Raw genomic sequence first — 21503 nt, 5'->3', positions numbered from 1 at the left:
CAAGGCTAGTCGACCCATTCTTTCATCATATGTCTGTCCCTCCATCCCGGGAATTAATCTGGTGAACCTATGCTGCACTCCATCAATAGCAATAATGTCCTTCCTCAAATTAGGAGACCAAAATTGCGCACAATAATCCAGGTGCGGTCTCACCAGGGCCCTGTACAACTGTACATCCTCTCGCAATGAAGGCCAACATGCCATTAGCTTTCTTCACTGCCTGATGTACCTGCATGCTTAATTTCAGTGACTGATGTACAAGGACCCCCAGGGACTCGTTGCACCTCTCCTTTTCCTAATTTGCCTTCCTGTTATTGCCACCAGTGGAAAACCTCATGTTTATCCACATTATACTGCATCTGCCATGCATCTGCCCACTCACCCAACCTATCCAAGTCACTCTGCAGCCTCATAGCATCCTTATCGCAGCTCACACTGCCACGGACGACACACATCCTGTACCTGATATAGAGGCAATGATTGCTTGTCTAATTTTCTGAATTTTGTCAGTGTAGAAGGAGGCAAATTAATTGCAGGCCTTGGTAGAAAGAAGTTTAGAGGCTACTGACACAGGAGGGTTTGTTAGCCTGTCGACATTAGCAAACAAGGCACGTGCATTATTATTGTTTTTGGCAATGATGTCAGAGAAGAAGGACCGCCTTGCATTTCTCAGCTCCAAGCCATAAATGCGAAGTTTTTCCCTATAGATGTCATAGTGAACCTGGAGATTTGTTTCAATGATTTGGATGAAGGGATTCAAAGTAACATTAGCAAATTTGCAGATGACACAAAGCTGGGTGGCAGTGTGAACTGTGAGGAGGATGCTATGAGAATGCAGGGTGACTTGGACAGGTTGGGGGAGTGGGCAGATGCATGGCAGATTAAGTTTGATGTGGATAAATGTGAGGTTATCCACTTTGGTATGAAAAACAGGAAGGCAGATTACTATCTAAATGGCGTCAAGTTGGGAAAAGGGGAAGTGCAACGGGATCTGGGAGTCCTTGTTCATCAGTCTATGAAAGTAAGTATGCAGGTACAGCAGGCAGTGAAGAAAGCGAATGGCATGTTGGCCATCATAACAAGAGGAGTTGAGTATAGGAGTAAAGTGATCCTTCTGCAGTTGTACAGAGCCCTAGTGAGACCACACCTGGAGTATTGTGTGCAGTTTTGGTCCCCTAATTTGAGGAAGGGCATTCTTGCTATTGAGGGAGTGCAGCGTAGGTTTACAAGGTTAATTCCCGGGATGGCGGGATTGTCATATGCTGAGAGAATGGAGCGACTGGGCTTGTACACTCTGGAGTTTAGAAGGATGAGAGGGGATCTTATTGAAACATATAAGATTGTTAAGGGTTTGGACACGCTAGAGGCAGGAAATATGTTCCCGATGTTCCAGAACCAAGGGCCACAGTTTAAGAATAAGGGGTAAGTCATTTAGAATGGAGACAAGGAACACTATTTCTCACAGAGAGTGGTGAGTCTGTGGAATTATCTGCCTCAAAGGGCGGTGGAGGCCGGTTCTCTGGATACTTTCAAGAGAGAGCTAGATAGGGCTCTTACAGATAGCGGAGTCAGGGGATATGGGGAGAAGGCAGGAACGGGGTACTGATTGGTGATGATCAGCCATGATCACATTGAATGGCGGTGCTGGCTCGAAGGGCCGAATGGCCTCCTCCTGCACCTATTGTCTATTGTTTTTCGCCACCTGCATTCAGCTTTTCAACACTTTTTTCTGTTCATACCAGTGTGGCATTTCTCCATGGTGATCTTTGCTTACTACAGACAGCCTTCACCTTAGTGTGTGCAATGGCATCAATAATAACATTTGTAATTTTGTAATTGAAATGATCTACAAGCTCATTGACTGAGACCCAAGAGGGGGCGGGTGTGGAAAGGAAAAGCTGAATAAATGTTTCACTGGTGTTTTTAGTGATATACCGTTTAGTGACTATCTTTTTTTGAACATTTGTGTGCATGGAGATAGTGCTGTCAAAGAAAACACAGGAATGATCAGAGGGAGCAACAACAGTCACCACAATCTTGGAAATGTTCAGACCCTTGGAGATAATTAAGTCCAGAGTGTGCCCCTTGTTGTGTGGGCTCCGTCACATGCTGAGTCAGTCCGTAGTTATCAAGAACACAATACAGTTCTTTAGTCCCTCTGTCCTGGGAGTTGTCAACATGAATGTTAAAATCACCAACAATAACTACACAATCAAAGACAATACAGATTATAGACAGCAGTTCAGTAAACTCATCAAAGAAGCCTGCACAGTATTTAGGTGACTGTAGATATTTAGGAACATAGCTCCTCGAGAGGAATTCAGCTGAAGAGCCACATACTCAAAAGAAGCAACATTTTCGTAAGATATCCGCTTGCATTGGAGTGAGATTAAATATTATGGCGACTCCACCTCCTTTCTTATGCACTCTAGCCTTACTCATAAAACTGAAGTTGGGAGAGGTTAACTCGATAAGAACAGCTGCACTGTTATTTTGGTCCAATCAAGTTTCAGATAAAAACATAAAATCAAGATTGTGCTTAATGAAATCGTTGATTAAAAAAGATTTTCCTGCCAAAGATCTGACATTTAATAAAGATAGTTTTTGTTTTTTAACAGCATTATCTGTCCCATTTTTGGGACAGGCTTGGCTGACGAGGAATGCATGATAAATTTGATACATTTGCAGTTGAGTGCTTCTTGGCGGATTCACCATTGTTTTTCTATTACCTATCAAGACAGAAATTGAGGAAGCAGGGCCCCGGCTTGTCCTGAAAAGAGTCATGAGTGTCAATAGTGAGTGGTTGTCCAGAGAGTCTATATGAAATTGAGGAAGAATTACAGTTTTTATCTGAAACATCAGCAGGCTGGGCTGAAATTTTCTGCCAGAGCAGATGGGGAGGGTGTGTTTGTGGGCTATGGACTGTGGCCGTAGGTATGTCCAGATCATGGCCAGCATGTGGGGACATTAATTAGTCAGTCACGTGGGGTCGTATGTACCGTGTGTAATAGATTATGTGACCGATTTCGTGAGCCAAGGGTGTTGAGGTGAATGCCATCTTTTATAAAAAGTTCTGGATTTTCCCAGAAAACATTAAAATGGTCGACAAATTGAAAGCTGTTTGAGCTGCAATATATCTCAACCTTGTGTGGAAATGTAAAATCCTGCTAAAGCGTCAACTTCCACGATTAAAAGTCGGAATTGGTCCTGAGACAAAAAATGTAGGGCCTGTTTCCACGCTGTATCACTCTATGTTGTAAAGATAGACACAATAAACTGGAGTAACTGAGCGGGACAAGCAGCATCTCTGGAGAGAAGGAATGGATGACGTTTCGGCACGAGACCCTTGAAGGTGTCATGAATCATGAACATTGACTTCTCTGCTTTGTTGTTACCTTCTCCCAACTAACAATGATCTATTTTACATTTGCCTTGAACACCATTCTCTTTGTCCTGTTTTCACACTTTACACTCCTTATCTGTACATTTCCTTATCAAAGTACCTCCCACTCCCCTGACATCAGTCTGAAGAAGGGTCTCGAACCAAAATATCACCCATTCCTTCTCTCCAGAGATTCTGCCTGGCCCGCTACTCCAGCTGTTGGTTTCTATCTCAGGTTTAAACCAGCATCTGCAGTTCCTTCCTCCACTCTACGTATGTTGTGTTCCTGTAGGTGGTGTGGGTGACGGCCACTCTGCCCTATTTCGTGCTGTTCATCCTCCTGATCCGTGGGGCCACACTGCCAGGGGCTTGGAAAGGAATCGTCTTCTACCTGCATCCGCGGTGGAGAAAAATCTTCACCCTGCAGGTGAGTGGGGCGATGGGGCAGGCATGAACCTGTCCAGTTTGTCAGCTCTTTGCAAATGTTGGAATCATCCTGATCAATCTCTTTTGCGTGGTGAATCAGTGGAATTCATTGCCACAGAAAGCTGTGGAGGCCGTCAGTGGATATTTTTAAGGCAGAGATGGATAGATTCTTGATTGGTACGGGTGTCAGGGATTTTGGAGAGAAGGCAGGAAAAAGGGGTTAGGAGGGAGAGATAGATCAGCCATGATTGAATGGTGGAGTATTCTTGATGGGCCGAATGGTCTAATTCTACTCCTATCACTTATAAATATGAACTTTTGCATCGGTTTTTACATTTCCTTTTTTCCCCTTATTTGTGCCAGTGAAGGTAGCAGGTAGTCCGGCCACCTGTAACCTCTGCACATTCCAGAGAAATACTTCAAAGAAACAGTTTGACAGGTACATGGATAGAACAGGTTTGGAGGGATATGGACCAAGCACATGCAGGTGGGACTAGTGTAGATAAGACATGTTGACTGGTGTGGGCAAGTTGGGCCAAAGGGCCTGTTTCCATGCTGTATCTCTCAACTAAACTAAACTAAACTAAATCTTTCCCTTCTCACCATAACCCCATGTCCTCCAGACCTACGCTGGGGAATAGAGGGTTCACCTTATCTATTCCTATCATGATTTTACACACCTCTATAACATCACCCCATGATATACTGCGTGACTGCACCTCCACAGACTCCTCTGTCAAACTTCTTAAGTTTGCGGACGACTCAACCTTGATTGGACTGATCCAGGATTGGGAAGAATCTGCCGACAGACAGGAAGTGACTCATTTGGCGTCCTGGTGCCATCGCAACAACCTGGAGCTCAATGCTCTTAAGACAGTGGAATTGATTGTAGTCTTCAGGAGAGCTCCCCCTCCCCTCACCCCACTCACCATCACCAACACCACAGTCACATCTGTGGAGTCTTTTAAGTTACTGGGAACCATCATCTCCAAGGACCTTAAATGGGGGGCCACCATCGACTCCACAGTCAAAATGGCACAACAGAGGATGTACTTTCTGCGGCAGCTGGGGAAGCACCATCTGCCACAGGCAATGATGGTCCAATTCTATACGGCCATCGTAGAGTCTGTCCTGACCTTCTCCATCATGGTTTGGTTTGGCTCAGCCACAAAGCACGACACCCAGTGGCTGCAGCGAATCGTCCGATCAGCTGAGAAGGTTGTTGGCTGCAACCCTCCCCCCCCCCATTGATGAACTGTACACTGCAAGGGCCAGGAAGCGAGCGGGCAAGATCATCTCTGACCCATCTCACCCTGGCCACAAACTATTTGAATCACTTCCCACTGGAAGGCGACTCCGGACTGTCAAAGCTGCCACAGCCAGACATAAAAACAGCTTTATTCCATGAGTAGTAGCTCTACTCAATAACCAAAGATTTGTAGCCTCCTTTTGCTCTGTTATTTTATTTAATTCACATCTTTAATCGATAATGTTTTATTATTAATGTTTTATGTGTCATTCTTAATTGTCACTATGTCATGTTGCTACTCGCAAGCGGAGCTCCAAGGCAAATTCATTGTATGTGAACATACTTGGCCAATTATCTTATTCATTCATTCATATTTACATTTTCATAAGTTCTGTGAGACTATTGATCGATGGTCGGCATGGACAGGGTGGGCCGACATTGTGCTGCATCTCGAAACTAAACTAAATTATTCTGAGCAACACACTGGGTTCCCTGTTGAACACTAAGGGAGTGTTTATTTAAAGATCCTTGCAGTGAGATAGACAGAGGCATTGGGGGTATCGAAGGCTGTGGCACAGAGTCACGGTGTTTAATTGTCATATGTACCAGTGCAGTTTAGTTTATTGTCACATGTACTGAGGTACAGTGAAAAGCTTTTGTTGCATGCTAACCAGTCAGCAGAAAGGCAATACATGATTACAATTGATCCATTTACAGTGTATAGGTACAAGCTAAGGGAATAATGTTTAGTGCAAGGTAAAGCCAGTAAAGTCCAATCAAGGAATAGTCCAAGGGTCACCAAAGAGGTAGATGGTTGATCAGCACTGCTCTCTGGTTGTGATAGGATGATTCAGTTGCCTGATAACAGCTGGGAAGAAACTGTCCCTGAATCTGGAGGTGTGCGTTTTTGCACTTCTGCACCTTTTGCCCGATGGGAGAGGGGAGAAGAGGGAGCTCGTTCGCTCGTGTGTCAGACGATGTAGCTCGCTGTTGGCTTCCGTCGTCATCCAACATGTTGACAGAATTGTTGCCCGACCCGTCACAGAGTGCATCACGTCGTCGCTTCAAGGGATCGCCATGACGAGGCTTCTGTCATGATCCCCAAAGAGGGAGTGACCAGGGTAAACCGGTCCTTGATTATACTGCTGGCCTTGCCAAGGCAGCATGAGGTGTAGATGGAGTCAATGGAAAGGAGGTTGGTTTGTGTGATAGCCAGCAACGAAGCAATTCAATTCTTCTTTGCTGCAGCTTTACAGGCCCGTAAAAACAATAACACACAATAAATAAACAATAATCAGTAGTACAATAAATTAACAATCAGTGACACTCGGTTATCCGACCTTAATAATTCAAAACTAAAGTTCACAGTGCTACCAAAACAAAGTGTATAATATTTCATTCTCACCACGTTACCAACATATTGCCTATGTATTCGCCTGTAAATTGTTTAATTTAGTTTAGAGACACAGCGTGGAAACAGGCACATTATCCCACCAAATCCACACTGACCATTGATCCCCGTATACTATCACTACCCTACACACACTAGGGACAATTTACTATTTTACCAAAGCCAGTTAACCTAGAAACCCTTGGAATGTGGGACTAAACCGGAGCACCCGGAGAAAATCCACACAGGTCACTGGGTGAACGTACAATCTCCGTGCAGACAAGCACCCGGGTCTCAGACGCTGTAAGGCAGCAACTCTACCGCTGCGCCACCGTGCTGCCCCTAAACTAAGGTGTGTTGAGGGGGGAACGGTTATATGGTGGTGTTCTCATCTGCTGGCAATGGTGAGCACACCACTTCATGTACATCGTTGGGGGAGCTGAATGTGCCGTGCAACCTCTGATTCTAGACTTACTGACACGGTTAATGTTTAGTTACCCTTTGATAAGTGAGCGAATATCTTTGGGTAGTTCTGGTTAATGAATTAACTTGAGATAGACACAAAAAGCTGGAGTAACTCAGCGGGACAGGCAGCATCTCGGGAGAAAAGAGATCAAGTTCAAATTCATGTTTATTGTCACATGTATCAATTAAGGTACAGTGAAATTTGATGGGTGATGTTTCGGGTCGAGACCCTTCAACTTGTCAGCAAAGTTCACCAGCAAATGAGAAAACCCACTGCTCATAAGGAACGAGCAAATAACTAACATTATCTTTCATCAAAATTAAAACTAAACAAATGACGGGGTTTGCCTTCATCAAAGTCAGCTTGCACACCAGGCGGCACGGTGGCGCAGCGGGTAGAGCTGCTGCTTTACAGCGGCAGAGTTCTACCAAGACCACACCGACCATTGATTACCCATTCACACTAGTTCTATGTTATCCCACTTTCTTATTCGATCCCCACACACTAGAGGCAATTTACAGAGAGCCACTTAACCTACAAACCTACACGTGTTTGGAGTGTGGGAGGAAATCGGAGCACCCACAGAAAAACAAAGCAGGGTATGGGGAGATCCTGCTTCAGACACCGACACGAAACGACACCTGTTCCTTTTCTCCGGAGATGCTGCCTGACCCGCTGAGTTACTCCAGCATTTTGTGCCTATATTACGTTTAAACCAGCACCTGCATCCTTCTTTCGCAAGGTTTTTAAATATGGACCAAACATGGACAGGTGGGACTAGTGTAGATGGGGCATGTTAGTTGGTGTGGGCAAGTTGGTCCAAAGGGCCTGTTTCCACGCTGTATGACTCTAATTGCTTTAGCGATCTGTAAAGTTGGTTTCGTGTGACTTCTGTTCTTTGCCTTGCAGGTGTGGATTGAAGCAGCTATGCAGATTTTCTTCTCGCTGGGCCCTGGGTTTGGTGTCCTGATAGCACTTGCCAGCTACAACAAATTCAACAACAACTGCTTCAGGTCAGTGTGCTGGAAGGAACTGCAGATGCTGGATTAAACTGAAGATACAAAATGCTGGAGTAACTCAGCGGGACAGGCAGCATTTCTGGAGAGAAGTCTGAAGAAAGGTCTCGACGCGCAACGTCACCCATTCCTTCTCTCCAGAGATGCTGCCTGTCCCATTAAGTTACTCCAGCATTTTGTTTCTATCTTTTACTACAAGTCTGTGCGTGGATTTCTCCTGTGACACGGCTGTCTTGTCCAGGCTACCATGAGAACTTCCTTGTTGAAAGTTGGCTCACACTAGGTTTCTGCACCTCAATGTACAGAGATGTGCATGTATTTATATATATATTTTGTATACTACAGAGAGGGACACAGAGGCAGGGGAGCTTGCTGCCTTTTGGAGCTGGGGTTTCCGGGTGTCCGCTGCCTTTTGGAGCTGGGGTTTCCGATTTGCGGCGTCTTTTGAGCAGGCGGCCTGGTCAAAAGCAGCGGAGGGGTGAAGTGGGGGAGGGGGAGAGAGGAGGGGGGAGAGAGTGGGGATTGGGGGAGGAGAGGAGGGGGGTGGGGGAGGGGGTGAGGAGAACGGGGAGAAGGGGAGGAGAACGGTGAAGGAGTGGGAAGAGGGGAGGATTGAGAGAGGGAGTGTGGAGAGAGGCGGGAGGGAGGAGGAGGGGGGGATTGAGAGAGGCGGGAGGGGGAAGAGTGTAGAGGGGTAGGGGGCAGAGCCGGAGGGGGGAGAGTGGGGAGGGAGGGGTAGGGGGAGAAAGATCCTAGCTATGACCTGGGTACGTCTCCCTCCAATCACCGCGCTCTATCCTCAGCCCCACCCACCTACTTCTGCCTCTGACCGACACCTCCCTCCTCCAATCATCGCACTCAATCACCATGTTCCGCCCCTATTGCCTGCTAACCGATGTCTCTCTCGTCCAATCCACGCCTCGATCAGCAGTCCCGGGGAAAGTGGAGATTTCACGCGCGCACACACACACAGACACAGAGTTTTAATATATACTAAACCAAGTGCAGACCCGTTGGGTCAGTTCCCCCAACGCGCGGGGGGGGGGGGGGCCTTAGGCGTCACATACGCGCTAACCACCCCCACACACACTAACCGACCCTTGATATATTAATATTCATTCGCTCCTTTTACCCTATCCACTTGCGCATTACCCCCAACTGTGCAGGCGTGGCTAGAGAGGGGGTGGGTGTAGAGGGACCGGAGGGGGTAGAGATTGGGGGGTGCGGGGGCATGGCATCACAGGGGAGGGCTGGTTCCCGTGCGCAATACTCCACCAATCAACCATAGGTCCCAATATTCACCACTCCCTAGAGAGGGAGGAGGGCAGGGGGGCAGAGAGGGCGGGCCCCCTCCTCCCTCTCCCCCCCCCCCCTGCTCCTCCCTCTGCCCTCTCTGGGAGGGGGTACAGGCAGCACATACCCAGGTCGTAGAACCGGCCTTCCCACCAGGCGCCCGGCCCGAGCTAGGCTGCGGCAGGCATGGACCAGAGCAAGGCCCGGAGCGATCTGAGGACGGTGAAAAGCAGTGGGGGGCCAACCGATCGTGGCTTCCGCAAAGGGAAGCGCGCCCACCAGCGTGACAGAGCCGGGTTGGGGGGGTGTAGGGCAGAGAGTGAGGGAGACAGAGGCAGGGAGAGCGAAATGTCAGCGTGCGTCAACCGCTGAAGCGTTCAGAATGTTCTGGAAATAGTGCGTGAGCTTCTCATGCACGAAAGCTGTCGGCAGGTCTATGGAATTCGGGGGAGGAGCCCTTCTAATCTAAGCTGTCAATTAAGAGACAGCAAATTTAAGAATGAGTGATGTTAAGTGAGAAATAATTACATTCAATTCATTTTAAAACAATGGAATCAACAATAATTAGTGCAGTTAAATGAGAAACAATAAAATTCAATGCAGTGGAAAAAAAAGAAATAAACCAATGCTTTAATCCACAGGGGGGGGGGGGGGCAGAGGGGGACAAATTCAATTCAATGAAAAACAATGGAATCAACAATAATTAGTGGAGCTAAATGAGGACGCAGGCGAGGGGGGCGGGACCAAGCAGGTGGGCCACGAGCAAAAGTATTGTGAGGTCAGCAGCTGGGCAGCCGTTATATTTTTTAAATATGTCAGTTTGGTGATAAATTTTAGTAAATAACTCGTGAAATAATTTTTGAAATCATAAGGTGAATTTCTACCAGAATATGTAAAAATGTCACCGTTATTGTAACGTGAGCAGCTGGGCAGCGGTCAGATTTTAAAAAACCCGTCAGATTGGCAAACATTTTAATTAAAAAGTCGGGGAAATAATTGACCAAATTTACAGAGGAGTGTATTTCTAAAATCACAAGGAAAATCTCTTACTGAAATATGTAAAAATTTCCCCTTTTCGGAGTCTTGTTTTAGAGGAGATGCATTTCAAAGGCGAAATCACACACACACAGCTTTAAATTATACTAGACCAAGGGGGACCCGTTGGGTTCTGTCCCCTCAACGCGCGGTTGTGGGGGGCGCTGCGGCGTCACACACACACTACCACCCCCTACACACACGGGGGGAGGGGGTGAGAGAGGGGAGTGGGGGGGGTGAGAGGGTGAGGAGAGTGGGGGAGAGAGAGGTGGGGGAGAGAGGGAGGAAGGGGGAGAGAGGGAGGAAGGGGGAGAGAGGGGGGGTGAGAGTGGGGAGGGGGGAGAAGGGGGAAGGGAGGTTGAGGGGGAGTGGAGAGGGGGGGTGATGGAGGGGGCAGAGGGGGGGAGAGAGAGTAGGGGAAGAGATGGAGGAGGGGAAAGGGGTAAGGTGGAGGGAGGCCAGAGGGGTAAGGGGTAGAGAGGAGTAGGAGAGAGGGGGGGAGGGGAGTGGGGGAAGGGGGCTGGAGGGGAGGCAGAGGGGGAGGGGAGAGAGAGGAGGGGGGAGAAAGGGAGCGAGAGGGGATTTAGGAAGGGGGGGTTGAGGGGGAGTGGGGAGGGAGGGGTAAGCGGGAGGGAGGGGTAGGGCGGAGGGAGGGGGAGAGGGAGTGGATGGAGAGAGAGGGGGAAGGGGTGGGAGAGGAAGGGGGTGGAGGGAGAAGAGTTTGAGGGGTTGGGGGGGGGGGCGCGTCGTCAGAGGTGAGGGCTGGTTCTTGAACGCAATAATCACTCGCTCCCTCGCTGCAAGAAGACCGTGTTTTTTTTCCCAAAGGCCTTGCGAGTGACGTGACTGGCAGCACGTGCTGTTAGCAGCGGAAGGGAGGGAGGGGGCTGGGAAGGTTGCAGGATTCAGGCTTCAGGGCCCGAGTAGGGGGGTGGGGGGAGTGGTCGGGGGAAAGATGTGGGAGAGTGGTCAGGGGGAAAGAGATGGGGGGGAAGAGGTGGAGGAGGGGGGAGAGGAGGAAGCAAGCGGTCAGCGGGGCACAATCGAGACTCCGGGGGCGGGGGGAAGAGGTCGTCCGAATGCTCCCGTAGGCAGCTCCCGGCTGCAGGATTCAGGCTTCAGGGCCCGAGTGGGGGCGGGGGGAGAGGTCGTGGGGAAAGGGGTGGGGGGAAGAGGAGGAGGAAGGGAGCGGGGGGGGGGATGTGTGGAGCGTAACTGGCTGCGCAGCTGGTCGCGAGCAGCAAAGGCATTGTGACATCAGCAGTTGGCCAGCAGCGATATTTGAAAAATGTTTGGTGAACAATTTAGTGAAAACTGAACCAAGTGCAGACCCGTTGGGTCTGTTCCCACAACGCGCGGTTGCAATGGGGGGCGGCGTGACGTCATCGCACAATACCACGCCTCGTACGACGTCAAGACACTGCGTACGTACTCAATGCGCCTGTGGGCCGACAGGCCGTTGACGCGTGGGATTTTCAGAGACGGCGAAAAGCAGCGGGGGAGCAGCCGATCTGTGTCTTCCGCCAGCGTACAGAGCCGGGCCGGGGGGTGGGGGGAGTGGAGGAAGTGGAGGAGAGCCGGGTGGCAGCAGCAGCGAAAGGCGGGAAAATTAGTGAGGGGGGGGGGGGGGAAGGATTTAATTAAAAATGTGTACAGAAAAATGTCTAAATGTAATGAGGAGTGCATTAATGAATGTAAAAGTGAAATGGCTAGCGAAATGGAAAAACCTCTGAGTTTTTGCGTGTGGTTTTGGCGGACCAAGGAATCAAAGGCCAAATCTGACACCCACAAACAAACACACACACACACACAGAGTTTTAAAAGTATGTAGATATCGGGAAATAATTGACCAAATTTACAGAGGAGTGCATTTCTAAAATCATACGGTAAATCGCTGCTGAAATATGTAAAAATTTCCCCGTTTCGGCGTCTGGTTTTCGATGAGATGCGTTTCAAAGGCAAAATGACATACACATACACACACACAGCGTTTTAATAAGTATATGATGATGATATATATATATATTATCTTGTGGTTATGGTGTTCATATAATTTCCATCTTTGGTGTCCATATGATAGGACAGGTTTAGAGGGTTATGGGCCAAATGCAGGCAGGTGGGACTAGCGTAGATGGGGCATGTTGGCCAGTGTGGGCAAGTTGGGCCGAAAGGCCTGTTTAAATGCTGTGTGACTTTATGACTCTATGGTTTGCCTCCCCAGTTATGAGGTGAAGGAAGAGATTAACGCTGTCATGAACAGCTCACCAAGAATTGTCTCCAGAACACAAGAGCGGCACGGTGGCGCAGCGGTAGAGTTGCTGCATCACAGCGTCAGAGACGTGACCACGGGTGGTGTCTGTGCGGAGTTATATGTTCTCCCCGTGACCCGTGTGGGTTTTCTCTGGGTGCTCCAGTTTCCTCCCACACTCCAAAGACTTGTGGGTTATCTCTGCCTGACTTAGAGTCAAGAGTTTTTTATTGTCATATGTCCCAGATAGAAATGAAATTCTTACTTGAATAACTGCTGAGTGTTTGTATGTAATCCATTACAAAGTCAAGAGTGAACCATCAGTCTTTTGTTAAGATATAAAGGAGAGAGACAACCATACCCAGCCGTGCATTTCAAAATCAACTGTTCTGACCGCAGAAACCAAAACTGACAGGCTGCCAACAGCAGCCCAAACCCGGACTGGATTACTAGGTGGAATGTGTGGCATGCATAATATGTGTACTGGAGATTGTATAGGCATAGATGAATATAGTTAATCTACACTGAGTTACTCCGGCATTTTGTGTCTGTCTTCGATGTAAACCAGAATCCGCGGTTCCTACCTCCATGATGATCTTTGTGTGTTCTCTTGGTGCTGTAGGGATGCAATGATCGGCAGCACTGTGAATTGTTTGACCAGTATCTTCGCTGGCTTTGTTATATTCACCATCCTGGGCTACATGGCGAAGATGAGAAACGAAGATGTTTCAGAAGTGGCCAAAGACATGGGTGAGATCCCATCGCTAATTCTTTAATTGCTTCATGAACATTGGTCTTTTAAATTGCATCCTTCTTGCAAGAAACTGCACAACGTATCTTCAAAATGAGAAATATTTTGGGATATCACGCAAAAATGGTTTATAAAGATATGAAGGGCCTGTTAATTAGCTTCGGTATAAAATGTAAATAGTCCCTAGTAAATAGTGTGTAGGATAGTGTTAGTGTGCGGGGATCGCTGGTCGGCACAGACTTGGTGGGCTGAAGGATCATCTCTAAACTAAACTAAAAGTGATTCTTGAGAGAAGCAGGAAGGCAAATGAACCTTTGCGATTTATGCATAGGCTTAAACAATTTACGGAGGTGTTCATTATTGTGCCTGCAAACCTTAAAGTGGTTACAAACAGTTAATATAGAAGCTGATCTTTAATCATCTGTGAAACATTGATTATCTCTCTCCAATAACTGACATATATACATAACTAAAACTCTGATCTTGTTATCTTCTGGTTTGGCAGTTATTCTATTTATTTATTTAAATAAGCTTCAAAACAAATGTGTAATAATGCACACGGAGAAGAAGACAGGAGATTAAATGGTGCAGTGGACACTGAACAGAGAGGTCATACGTGATAGGAGTAGAATTAGGCCATTCGGCCCATTAAGTCTACTCCACCATTCATTCATGGCTGATCTATCTTTTCCTCCCAACCCCATTCTCCTGCCTTCTCCCCATAACCTCTGACACCTGTACGAATCATGAATCTATCTCTGCCTTAAATATATCCACTGACTTGGCCTCCACAGCCGTCAGTGGCAAAGAATTCCACAGATTCACCAGCCTCTGACTAAAGAGTAGCCATGCATTTTGAGAAACTACAATACCTGGAGTGTTTGCAATACAGTTTAGATTAGTATAGAGATACAGCACGGAAACAGGCCCTTCGGCCCGCCGAGTCAGCGTCAACTAGTGATCCCCGCACACTAACACTATCACACACATTAAGGACAATTTTACATTTATACCAAGCCAATTAAGCTACAAACCTGTACGTCTTTGTAGTGTGGGAGGAAACTGAAGAACTCGGAGAAAACCCACGCAGGTCACTGGGAGAACGTACAATCTCTGCCGATTAGGAATTAGAAGGACTATGTCCGGGATGTACATTATTTGAACACTGAAGACTATGATCTGACTATCTTGTACATTATAAGTATGCAGCATAATTGATGGGTTTAGGTTAACCTGTCAATATTGTCAAGAATAATATTTTGACTTTATTTGAAATCCAAATCTGTTGAATAAAGTACAATTTCCATTTGAAATCTAAAGTAACACAAAAACACCGTAGGTTCATGTAAAGAGCTTTGTAATCACTTTCAGGGAATTATGTACCAGCATTCCTAGGTAGCTTTGCTCTGCAACGCTTCCTGTTTACCTGTGACGCCATTTTCAGGGAACTATTTACCTGCACCTCTACATCCCTCTGCTCTACAACCTATCTACTTGTGAGGCCACTTTCAGGGAATAACGGACCTGCACTCCTAGATGCCTCTGCTCTACAACACTCAATTTCAATTTCAATTTTCAATTAAAAAACTTTATTGGCATGATAAAAAAACATTGTTTTACTTCGGAGTCACGTGAGTGACTACGTGAAGAAGGGCCGTCCGTCTGCGTGCGCGTCATTACGTCTGAACGCAACACGCACGACGGACTGGCAAGCACTGAGTCCTCCCAGGCCGCCGGGATGAGCAGGTAAGGAAAGTTGAATCACTTACCTGCGTTCTTTCGGGCTTGAAGGTTTTTTCAGAGCCCAGATGTCGAGGAGACGGCCCGCGGGGATGTCGGCTGCCGAAGACCGCAGCTTTCCAAATAGCGGGCGACAGTCTTGTTCCCGACATTAGCGCCGACAGCAGAATCGGCAGGAGACTTTGCGCGGGAGCAGGAGCTCCATGGTTGTCCTACGGGACGTAATGCCACCCGCAAGTCTAAACGAACCCGTTGACTCAGATGAGTTCGGGGAAGAGGGATACCCTCCCTCAACGGAGAGCGTCTGAGGACGACTTCTCCCACATGGAGCAACTTATGGAGAAGTTGCTCCTACAGCAGTGCCGATACCGGGAGCCTCGCACATGGGGCAGCCCAATGTCTTCCCCATTGGAGGGGGAACTACATGTAGAAGAAACCACTCTGAATCAGAGTACAAAGAAGAGGGGGGGGGAACCTTCCCAGGGACAAGCAGAATAAAGGAAGTAAGTAAGTAAGTTTAAGTCAACACCAAAATGCTTTACATAAAAGGAATAATAAGCTTCCATACAAACAAACAGAAAATAAGTGCTTCTGCAATCATCCAGGTTCCACTGGGTGCTTCCCTGGATGGAATCTAGCTCTTGACAGCCCGGGTATTATGGAGAACCCGCAGGCAGCAGCACCTGTCTTCAGGGCTGCACAAATGTCTCCTGCTCTGAGGAGAGGAGCATTCATGGTCCATTTCAGTCTGACCAAAGCTAGAATCTCATTTAGGTCCACTGGAAGGGCCATGTCAGCACAGGTATCCTCAGGGGCCTGCGGCAGCACCTGTTTTCAGGGCTGCCTACGAACCTCACTCTCAGTGGAGGGGAGTGTGAATGATCAGTAGGTAACTGATCTCGAATTTAAAGTATGAACATACTGAAGTACATGCATATGGCCTCAAGAGCCAGCAGCTGGCAGAATATCCGCATAGGCGACAACACACCCCACACCTCCATAGGGGGTAAGCGGTTCACTGAATCCAGTGGTAGCTTGAAAGCTGGGCTCGGAAATACGATCAGTCGTCTTTCAAGGCAGACTCAAAATAATGGCCAGAATTGTCCTACAAGGCAGGCTCAGTATGATGAGGTTTTCAGACCAGACCCAAGCAGAGGTCGGGAGAAACATGGAATCCACATTCCTTACCAGTCCTACTCCCAATCAAGGAGAGAAAAGGAATCCGCATCAGGGGCCTTTGGGCTTACCACAAGACCACCGGTAGCCATGGAGGTAGGTGGGTCTGGGTTTACTGAAACAAGGGATTGTGGAGCAGTTACATGTTGGTAATTTACTCTTGTGTTCTTGTTTAAAATGACAATAACATGAAATTTCATAACTGGTTTTTTAAAAACATAATAACGTGATAATTTTACTGCACAACATACACAGGTTCCAAGCAGACTTGGAACTCGGACTGGAATTGTCTTCGAGGCAGGCCCAGTAATTTTGGGCAGGATTGCCATTCAGGACCTGTGACAGATGGAGGATGTCACTTCATCCAGGTTTAACTCATTTGTGCAGTATAGACTTTTAGAAACAGTAATTTTGTTACGGTCTAACTACTGTTTTATAGGAGCTTCCTATAAAATGGTCACATGGCATGCATCGACCTCAAAGATGCATACTATTCGGTGTCTATTCACTAAGAACAGGAGATATTTGAAGTTTAACTGGATGGTATGGATCTGCCAAATGGGTTGACATCAGCTCCTAGACTATTGACAAAACTACGGAAACCAATTCTGGGTCTACAAAGGTCTCAGAACCACATAGTAATGGCATATTTGGAGAATTTCATTTTGGAGTCACCAAGAATTGGCAGAAGCATCTGTCAAAGCAAACCAAAACCCTGTTTGATAGAATTGGTTACCTCATCCATCCAGTTAAATCAAAATTGACACCTACAAGGGTAATTGATTACCTAGAATTTACTATCAAAAACAGTAAATATGTTGGTCACTTTGCCTAGGGGCAAACGACTATATTAATCAAGCCTGCTATGACCTGATAGTCAAATACTAGCCATCTATCAGGCAAACAGCGAGTGTAATTGGCAAATAGTAGCCGCATTTCCAGCAGTGCGTACGGGCCTTTGCATTACCAGAATTACAGCGAGCAAAGGAACGAACACTCAGATTCCATGCAGGCAAAATTGGCAAAACTATGGATTGCCAGCAGAGACCTTTGTTGAATAACTACGGTGGATAACGAACGTGAGAAAGCTCAAAGTAAATTTGCTTGAAAGCCATCGAGGGTTCTTCAGACCTATGCTAGCGGCTAAGGATGGGGAGCTACTAACACAGTCTAGAGCTGTGGGGGCAGATGGAATGAGCAGGAGTCTGTAATTCCCCAACACATGGAATCAATTACCCAGAGTTGTTGGGGGCACAATATGGACTCAAGGGGTTCTGTAGCAATATGCTTGTTCAAATTCAGATTGATAACACCACTGCGGTGGCACATATCCACTAACAAGGGTGGTGTAAAATCTGTATCTTACGATAGATTGTCGAACCTCATTTGGCACTGGTGTATCAAGAGGAATATTTGGGAAATCTACGAGGTAGATATAACAAGGTGACAGATGCTGGATCACGGATGTTTAATAACAACACAGAATGGATGTTGAATCAGGCAGTATTTAACGAAATAATTACACGATTTGGCATACCAGATTTTGATCTATTTGCATCTAGACTAAACCATCAGTTACCCAGATATGTGTCCTGCAAGCAGGATCCAGGAACAAAGGCAGTGGATGCTTTCTCCCTCAATTGGGGAGGATTGTTTATGCATGCTTTCCGCATATTTGTCTCACAAACCGATGCTTGACAAAAATCAAGCAAGACTAAGCCACAGGCATATTGGCAGTGCCAGATTGGCCTACTCAAGCCTGGTCCCCAAAAATTTTGGGAACTATAGTCTAGCCAGTTATGGCTGTACCCAAGAGCAGGGACCTCCTAGTGAACCCAGTTACAGGGAGTAATCATCCACTACACGAACGTATTAACTTGTTGGTCTGCAGATTCTGAGGAGGCCATTTCAAGGCATAGGACTGTCCGAACAAATACAACACAGTTCGGATAACAGATGTCTTGGAGTTTCCTATCAACTCTGTACTATAACTATAAACAAAGTTATAGTGCAATCTATAGTGCCAGAGGCGCACTTTCCTCCTATCTGATGCTGCAAGCAGGGCACGGGTCGATAGGAACGCACCCCTTTACAACAAAATTCATGAAGAGAATTTACAATCTAATACCTCTAAGACCAAGGTACACGGACACATGGGATGTGAGCGTGGTACTAACCCTACTTTGACAGTGGGGACTGCCTATAACTAACCCTGAAGGTGGCATGCTGACAAAGAGTCCAGACACTGCAAAAGCTACGGTTGGACCACATGACCACCAATATGAACAACATAACATTCGTAATCAGGAACCTGATATAAACATAGCATGCCAGGGTTGGAGATCCAGTTCTTGGCATATCCAGAGGACCTACGGTTGTGTGTGTGTGGTAACATACTAACACCACTATCTGAGAGTTACGGAGAACCACAGAGGCTCAGAACAGACCAGAAGGTTCAACACAAACCATCTCCAGATGGTCAAAGGGGGTAATGGCGGTAACAGAGTGAACGTTCATATGGTTAAATCTCACTCCACCAGGGCTGCATCTACGTCGGCAGCAAGAGCAATGGACGTGCCTCTTGACAACATCCTAGTGGCTGCAGGATGGACGAATGAAATAACGGTCCACCGGTTTTATAACAAACCTATTACCGGACTGGGGGTGTTTGCACGTACCATTTAAAGTTCTGTCCCTTAGTTTACCCCCAAGGTTGGGAGGGGAAACTAGTTTTTAAAACCTTTTATTTAAAGCATCAGTGTCCTTACTTAACTACGTAATGACTGAATGCTTTAATGATTACACGCATCCATGGTCAATCCATTCAGTGTGTGACGCCTGGATTCGTAACCGGCGTAAAATCACAGAGCTTTGGAATCTTCACGTAGTCACTCACGTGACTCCGAAGTAAAATAGTAAGATTAAACGAGAACTTACCAGTTTGAAGTTTGATCTTGATTTTATGAGGAGTTACGATGAGCAATTACGTGCCCACCGCTCCCACCCTCATACTATCAAGGTCACATGGAAGTTCTAGTTTCTTCAATGTTACTATTCTCAGGTTTTCTTTTTATTTGTGATTTAACACCGCTGCTTTGAAGATTGACGCGCACGCAGACGGACGGCCCTTCTTCACGTAATCGCTCATCGTAACTCCTCATAAAATCAAGATCAAACTTCAAACTGGTAAGTTCTCGTTTAATCTTACTATTATATTGCCAAAGTATAAAACATGACCCTACCACCGACTGCCGAGGGTTTGCATAGTGAGTGGCCTATCCACCGGGTGGCGCCACAACATCCCTGTTCTTGTATGCAAGCCCTCTTGATATAAATGCAAGCATTAAGTTTGCCTTCTTTACTATCGAATACTATGTGATCCTGTTTTCTCCATTGCCTGTAGGACCGAGTCTTCTCTTCATCACCTACGCAGAGGCATTGGCCAACATGCCCGCAGCCTCCTTCCTCTCTGCCATCTTCTTCCTCATGGTCGTCACTCTGGGTCTGGACACCACGGTAAGCATTGCCATTACTCATAATCACTCAGCCAGCAGTATAATCAAGAACCAGTCTCACCCCGGTCACTCCCTCCTCTCCCCTCTCCCATCAGGCATGGCGTACAGAAGTGTGAAAACGCACACCTCCAGATTCAGGTACAGTTTCTTCCCAGCTGTTATCTGGCAACTGAATCATCCTACCACAACTAGAGAGCGCTGCTGAACTACTATCTACCTCATTGGTGTCCCTCGCACTATCCTTGCTCGGACTTTGCTGGCTTAACCATGCCATAAAAGTTATCCCCTTATCATGTTTCTATACACTGTAAATGGCTCGATTGTAATCATGTATTGTCTTTCTGCTGACTGGTTAGCATGCAATAAAAGCTTTTCACTACCTTGGTACAAATGACAATAAACTAAACTGAACTAAAATTGGTACTTCAACTCAGTTATAAGAAAGAGATGTTTTATTTTAGCCATTTAGATTGCAGACATATAGCGTGGGAACAGGTACTTCCGCCCACCAAGTCCGCGCCGACGTATCATGAGCGTTTGACCGCACTGTACTAGCTGGAGATTAGAAAGATGAGGAGGGTCCTCATTGAAACGAATCGAATAGTGAAAGGCCTCGATAGAGTGGATGTAGAGAGGATGTTTCCACTAGTGTGAGTGTCTAGGACCAGCGGGCACAGCCTAAGGATAAAAGGAAGTACCTTGGGAAAGGAGATGAGGAGGATTTTCTTTCGTCAGAGGATGGTGAATCCGTGGGATTCATTGCCACAGAAGGTTGTGGAGACCAAATCACTGGATATTTTAAGGCAGATATAGATAGATTCTTGATCAGTATGGGTGTCAGGGGTTATGGGGAGAAGGCAGCAGAATGGGGTTAAGAGGGAAAGATACATCAGCCATGATTGAATGGCAGAGTAGACTTGATGGGCCGAATGGCCTAATTCTGCTCCTATCTTATCTATATAATATTAAAACTGTGGCTGGCTGGCTGTGTGTGTTTCTGACTTGTGGCTGCCAGCCTTTGATTAGTTGCTACGCCAACGTCAGACCCAGAAACAACGGGGTTTTTTTCATTTCGGTAGAGATTTCACTTTTCATTCCAAGTATCCACTCCTCATTAAATTTCGTCGTGTTTATGTACACATTTTTAATAAAATCCTTCTCCCCCCGCACTGCTGATTCCTGAGCTGCTTGAGTTGGAGGACCACGTCTCCCGTGGGGGCTACGGGTAGGGAACGGCTGCGTTGGGGGAGCAGACCCAACGGGCCTGCACTTGGTCTAGTAACTATTAAAACTCTCGTTGGTTGGTAACGGATTCTTTTTCGCAAATATTCGTTTAAGGCCACCCTATGCCATAACGGAGAAATTTTCACATATTCCTAGAGAGTTTTTCCTCCTCCTCATCTTTTGAAAATTAGAAAATATGGTTCTTAATTTCCCCGCTTTTTTAGTAAAAAACATCAAAACATTTTAAAATCAAACTGCCGCATGAGTTAAAGTGCCATCTCACAGATGTCCAATCACAATGGATCTCATTTACATATGATATGACATCACAATGGGACGGGTGGGAGATTGCAACCTTCACGTGGTCCCACGAATGCAATCAGCCTGGCGTGCACAATCAAATCAAATCAAATAGAGCAAGTTGTCCTACCCCTCCTCTCTATCTACCCCCTCCCTCTCCACTCCCCCTCCCCCCTCCACCTCTACCCCTCCTATCCTCCCCCCTTCCCCACCCTCCCCTCTCCTTCATCCCCTCCTCTTCTCTCCCGCCTCCATCCCCTCCTCTTCTCTCTCCCCTCCATCTCTCCCCTCC

The 21503-nt window shown here is 46.9% G+C and overlaps 1 protein-coding gene across 1 annotated transcript in view; it reads left to right on the top strand.

The window, feature by feature from the left end:
* LOC116989182 (sodium-dependent serotonin transporter-like) overlaps positions 1-21503 on the top strand; it is a 57713-nt gene that overhangs the window by 20435 nt on the left and 15775 nt on the right. The window contains exons 5-8 of the mRNA XM_033046407.1: positions 3675-3809; positions 7823-7926; positions 13128-13255; positions 19576-19688. Of these exons, the coding sequence (XP_032902298.1) occupies positions 3675-3809; positions 7823-7926; positions 13128-13255; positions 19576-19688 (480 nt within the window). The remainder of the gene's footprint in view (positions 1-3674; positions 3810-7822; positions 7927-13127; positions 13256-19575; positions 19689-21503) is intronic.

Source organism: Amblyraja radiata, chromosome 28 (assembly GCF_010909765.2).
Source record: "Amblyraja radiata isolate CabotCenter1 chromosome 28, sAmbRad1.1.pri, whole genome shotgun sequence".
NCBI lineage: Eukaryota > Metazoa > Chordata > Chondrichthyes > Rajiformes > Rajidae > Amblyraja > Amblyraja radiata.
Note: the sequence above shows the minus strand (reverse complement) of the source record. Positions and strands in the feature narration are given on the sequence as shown.